Raw genomic sequence first — 6,156 nt, forward strand, 5'->3', positions numbered from 1 at the left:
AACGATACTCGAAAAAATATAGAGAAAGAATAAAACGCTTAGAAAAATCTAGAAAGAAACACTTCGAGTATCGCTAACAACGACGATGGACGCACCGATCTTTGTCGATCTTCTAGGTTTCGTAGTTAACGAAAAATTTGTCGCGAAAGAAGTAGCCGTATTAAGAAATGGTGTAGAATTGACGCATCACATCTTTCGCTCGCCGATGTCGTGGGATCTGCTCACGAGAGCAGAAAAATCGCGAGCATGTTGGCTGATATCGAATCATTACCAGCTAAAGTGGAACGATGGACACACGAATTACGGGTCGATGAAAAAACTCGTTCGAGATGCCATATGTCGAGGATCTAGCCCCGATTCGACGGTGCAGATCTATGTCAAAGGTCACGAGAAGAAGAAGTGGTTGATTGAGATCTTAGGAAACGTCGCCGACGATCGCGACATAGCCGTTTCCGTCGAGACTATCGACGCCGATTACGAAGACATCGAACGTCTGGAGACTCTGAACGCTTCGCGGGCCTTTCGTTGCGGATATCACGTGAAAAATTGCGCGTTAGAAAACGCTTGCAAACTGCACGATTGGTGATTCGAGCGGCGCGATCGTTTGCGCAATATGCGCGATTGATTTTATATTATAATATTATAAATTATAAATTATAAATTATATTATAAATTATATTATAAATTATATTATAAATTATATGACAAATTATAAATTATATTATAAATTATATTATAAATTATATTACATTATTGTATATTATTGTATATAATCTATAAATTTAAGTTATATATAATGTATCAAATTAATTATATATTTTAAACTTTATATATAATTATACTGTATTGAGTCAATTATATAATCTATAAGTTTAATCATGAATATATTATACTGTTGCAAAATACACGTTACACGAACAAACCGCGTTTTTCCTTTATCGCGGTCGCATCCTTTATCGCGGTTGCGTAACAAACTTAATTATAGAGATTTTAAATGTATTTAAATATACTATTTAAATATACTATACTTAATGCGGACACAGATGGTTATTACGAGAAGCGCGAGAACGAGAGGATGCGGAAGAAGGAAAGAAGAGCGTAAAAATTAACGTTTCGCTTAACGTATAGCATTTATTCATAAAAATTATATCTTACAAATGCGCTTTATTAACGCGTAAAATTACTCCATGTCGAACGATTGCGATTCGGGCTCATAGTTCGCCAATCGTACATTCGCCCGCGATTTACCCTCGTCGACCGTCGCCGGTTCGGCCTCGTCCTCCATCGATCGCAATTCGAGCTCACCGATCGGTCGCGATTCGGGCTCCTCGTCGATCGGTAATGCGACGACTCGCCTAACCTCGGGAACGGCGAAATCGCGCTCGCCGCGTCGACAAGCGTCGCGCAATGCGCTATGAACGCTTTGCGCTTGTGCGAGCATAGTCCTCGTTCTAGTTATTAAATCGTAGAGCGATTCTCGCGCTGTTCTTATACAGCTCTTTATTTCTTGTCTAAAATACAAAAGTAAAAATTAGTAAAAATTAGTAAAAGTAAAAATTAGTAAAAATTAGTAAAAGTAAAAATTAGTAAAAATTAGTAAAAGTAAAAATTAGTAAAAATATTTATTATAATTTATTATAATTTATTATAATTTCAATTAGATACTTACATTAAACGCGCAATATCTACGTCTTCGTTTAACTGAAAGGCGAGTCTAAACGAATCCGGACTATTTTCAATAACACTTTGCGCTTCCACACGCAAATCCGTGGCGAGATCTCCCAAAACATAGGACTTTATCGCGATTAAGTCTCCGTTTACATTAATATAATCGGCCACGTTAATTATCTGTTCGATTCGTTCCATATCGAACAATTCACGACCGATTTTAATTCTCGTCACTTCACGTTCCGTCGTTTCGCGCTTCGTTATCTCGCGAGCGAGAATACTTTAACGCTTCTCGAAACGATCTCGCGTTTTATAGAGATCGACGCGCGGGATGTTGCGGCACAATTTATCGATCGCACCGCATCTTCCTTCCGCGACCGCTCCGTTGCCGGAAGGGAGGTATCTCTACTCGCTCATCGAGTGTCCTTTTTAGAGGACAAATGAATAATAAAAATAGAAATAACAAAAAACATCCGTTAGATAATGAGCATTCCGAATACTCTGCGAACAATGAGATCATCATTACCGGAAAGAAGTATCTAGGGGGTATCTAAAGGGTATCTCTAATTTATCGTTACCGGAAGGAGATATCTCTAATTTATCATTACCGGAAAGAGATATCTCTAATTGCTCATCGAGTATCCTTCTTAGGAGACAAACGAATAATAAAATAGAAATAACAGAAAACATCCGTTAGATAACGCGCATCGTTGAAAGGGATATCTTTAATCGCTCATCGAATGTCCTTCTTAGAGGACAAACGAATAATAAAATAGAAATAACAGAAAACATCCGTTAGATAACGCGTATCGTTGGAAGGGATATCTTTAATCGCTCATCGAATGTCCTTCTTAGAGGACAAACGAACAATAAAATAGAAAAAACAAAAGAGGAACTCGAGCGCGTCCGCTAGATAACGCGCATTCCAAACGCTCGATGCCGAAAGAAACGCGTTTCCCTCTCCCTCTCCCCACCCACCCACATTATTCGTCGCCGATAAAAATAGGCGTCTCGCGGAACGCGCGAATCAATCGCGCTCGGCGTCTCTCAACAGTTTACCACGTCTTCCCCGCTTCGCGCGATGACTAACACGAGGACGGTTCTCACTCTAGCGACGATGCTTGTCGCTACGACGGTCGCCGCGCCCTTCGACTCGGAAAGAATCGAGGCGCTTCGTTTTCTGCGCGTATACGGTTTTCTAAAAGACGATGGAGAATCACTGTCGTCCAATAACGCGACATCTCTGCGTCGCGCGCTATCGCTGTTTCAAGAATATTATCAATTATCGGGAAACGGCGCGTTAAACGCCGTTACGCTTCACCTTATGCGTAAACCGCGATGCGGTCTCGCAGATATTCCCGATCGCGCGTATAGCCCGATCGCGCGAAAATGGCCGAAGACGCGTCTCGCATGGAATTTTCAGGTGGCTAGCGAGGAAATCTCGCGAACGGCCGAAACGGCGTTTGCGTTATGGGCGGCGAACTCATCGCTAACTTTCGCGCGCGACCCTTTACACCCCGATATATTAATATCGTATCGAACGGGCGTGCACACTTACGCGAATCGTCGAAACGTCGGTATTTGCCCGGCAGCTTTCGACGGTCCGGGAGGAGCCCTAGCTCACGCGTTTTTTCCCTCTGGAACAACCGACTTCACATCGAAGATACACGTCGACGATTCCGAACCGTGGCACGTGTATCTAAATAAAGATCCTCCCGACACGCATCACCTGCTACAAACGCTAACGCACGAGATCGGCCACGCATTGGGTCTACAGCATAGCATGCGCAATGACTCTATAATGTTTCCGTATATACCCGACATCGAGAATCAATTTCCAGTTAAGCTGAGCATAGAAGACATTCTCGCTATACAGAATCTGTACGGATCTCACGACGATGGAAACTATCCACCGCGGCGCCCGCGACGACGAGCGTCGCGCCGACCGACCCAGCGCGCGCGGATCTCTGCGCATTGCGACGCGTGGACGCCGAGCTAATAATGAATCATCGATTATATATAGCTAATCGCCGCAACGTATGGTCGGTCGACATGACCGAGAAACGTTACGGTAGACCCATGACGCTCACGGATTATGCGACGTTTCTACCGGCGAATTTCACGCGTCTATCCGCCGCGTATCGAAGACCCTCGGGCGATCTCGCGCTATTCGCGAACGATTCGATCTACCTCGCGGAATATCCCAGTCTTAAACTAAAATCGGGCTGGCCGAGATATCTCCACGATATCGGACTTCCCCGAAACGTTAAAATCAACGCAGCGATAAATACGCACACGGGACGAACCTACGCTATATACGACGATGATAAAGTCGCGGAAATCGACGAGTGTCACATGATAGTCATTAGACACGCACCATTAAAAGATATATTTCCCGGAATTCCGTCCGCGATAACGTCGGCCTTCCGATACATCGATGGTAATCTATATTTCTTCGCCAAACGTCAGTTCTACGCCTTCAACGAATTCACGAATACCGTAATCTCGGCGGGTCCTTTCGATCTACGCGCGCTCGGCATCGAGTGTCCTACGGATGGACTGCTAAGGCAATTGCGCGATCTCCTTAGTCGCGTCTATCGTCTCAGCGACACGATCGAGAAAGAGAGGATCGACGATGAGAACGACTAGAGCGACTCTACCGTTATTTTTTAAAAATAGAATATATAAGAGAAAACGCGCGAAAAGGGAAAAAGCGATCTCTACGCGAGTATATAAAGACCGTCCATCCGTTAAGCGCTTCATTATTGACGGAGAACACCGAAGCTAACGCGCGAAAAAGAACAAACGAGAAAGAACGAGAAAAAACGAGCGACGATGTACGCGACAATGGGGGGACAACCGCAGCAGCAACACTCATTCGACGATCGATCGAGACTAACCGAACGAGACCGCGAAGATAGCGCGGAATACGCTAAAAAAGCTAAAATGGACAATGGGTAAGACTATCGAACATTTATTCGAACTAATAATTCGCTAACACCGTTTCTCTCATCGCTCATATCTATTTTTTAGACGAGATCGCGATCGGATGCCAAGACACGACGCGGACGTCTCGGTCGCACGACCGCTCAGAATCTTAGGAAGACGCTACCCATTGACCAAAACCGCATATAAACATCTGGAAATTAGCGTTAACGTCAGCCGACCCTCTTTCGTAGAAATCGTCCTCGGAGATTGTCACGGCAAAGAGATCTCGCTAACGTCGGATACGTGGAAGGAACTGCTCGATCTACGACCCGCGCTTCTGTCGCACTTTCGCTCCGACGAGCGCGACGAGGCGCGCCCGACGCCAATACACATCGGACAGTTGACGCTACGATTCGGCAAACTCAACAATCTCGGAATACTTTGTCTCGAAACGCCTAAAATTCGCCTAGCCGTATCGAAGAGCACCGTCGTAAATATATTAAATCTGGAACTTTGCGTCAACCGCATCGTTGTATCTTTAAGCGGTTTAACCGCGCGCGTGGACAACAAGCTAACTCGTTTTCTCGATATCGTGGCAAGCGCTCGCGATAAGGCGCTTATTCCCGCGATGATACGCGAGAGCGATAACTTCGACCGCAACGATATAATCGATTGCGAACTGCAGGCTCTGCTCTTCGGAGAATCGTGATACGCTCACTCGCGTACTCGTATCATCGTATTATTAATATATTAAAAAATTTGTAAAAGAAAACAATAAAAACACCTCTCCTCTTTCGCTAGAACGACGATATCTTTTTATTTCACGACCTTTCGAAGATTCGCCATCTCGCTAAAGCGACAAGCGCGCACGTGCTAACGCGCGCTTTGAGAAGAGGAGAGCGACGAGGGACGCCCCTCCGTCCGCTCGACCGCCCACCGACGATCCCCCGCCCCCTCGACGCCGGGCGCCCGCCGCCCGCTCGCGGATCGCGCGCTAGAAGCGGCGCGCCCCCCTAAAAGAATCGCGACGGCGGATCGCGCGCTAGAAGCGGCGCGCCCCCCTAAAGAATCGCGACGGCGGATCGCGCGCTAGAAGCGCGAGTCGCGTCAAGTTCGCGAATCGGGAGGAACCGCCACCCCTGAGCGCCATCTCTCGAGCGCTCTCGGCGACTCGTACCCACCGCTTCCCCCCGGCCGCGCTTCCCCTCTCACCCTACTTACCCCCCCATGCACCCGCCCAGCCCGCTCTCCATCCCTCGGGCGCCTACAAACTGCTCCGAAACTATCTCTCTCTCTTCCACCCCAACGATACCCTCTCTCTCACACTCACGACAAACTGAGCCAAAACCGGCCATACTATCCTACTTACGTTATTTGATTTTGAGTTACGACACATGTTATTATTATTGATTATAATAAGATTACTATCAAAATATGTTCCGAGTGAGATAATCAATTATTGTCGGCAATTTTGAAGTTAATACTTTTCATATTTGACAAAAGTTTACGTATCTTTCACAAGTGGTGTACAAATAATTAATGCTATTCGATTTATATCTG

General features: G+C 45.7%; 1 protein-coding gene across 1 annotated transcript; it reads left to right on the plus strand.

Annotated features, from left to right (window-relative positions):
* The first annotated feature begins 2,749 nt into the window (after nucleotides 1-2,749).
* LOC138938516 (matrix metalloproteinase-24-like) lies at nucleotides 2,750-3,667 on the plus strand. Its single transcript, XM_070305561.1, has one exon. It carries the CDS (start codon nucleotides 2,750-2,752, stop codon nucleotides 3,665-3,667), a length of 918 nt encoding a protein of 305 aa, XP_070161662.1.
* The last annotated feature ends 2,489 nt before the right edge of the window (nucleotides 3,668-6,156 follow it).

The sequence above is a fragment of the Polyergus mexicanus genome, unplaced genomic scaffold, assembly GCF_030449975.1.
Source record: "Polyergus mexicanus isolate NDT 795.1 unplaced genomic scaffold, iyPolMexi1.0 SCAF_13, whole genome shotgun sequence".
NCBI lineage: Eukaryota > Metazoa > Arthropoda > Insecta > Hymenoptera > Formicidae > Polyergus > Polyergus mexicanus.

Excerpts from the sequence above, each read along its gene's own strand:
- LOC138938516 (XM_070305561.1), top strand. The coding sequence starts at position 2,750 with ATGACTAACACGAGGACGGTTCTCACTCTAGCGACGATGCTTGTCGCT.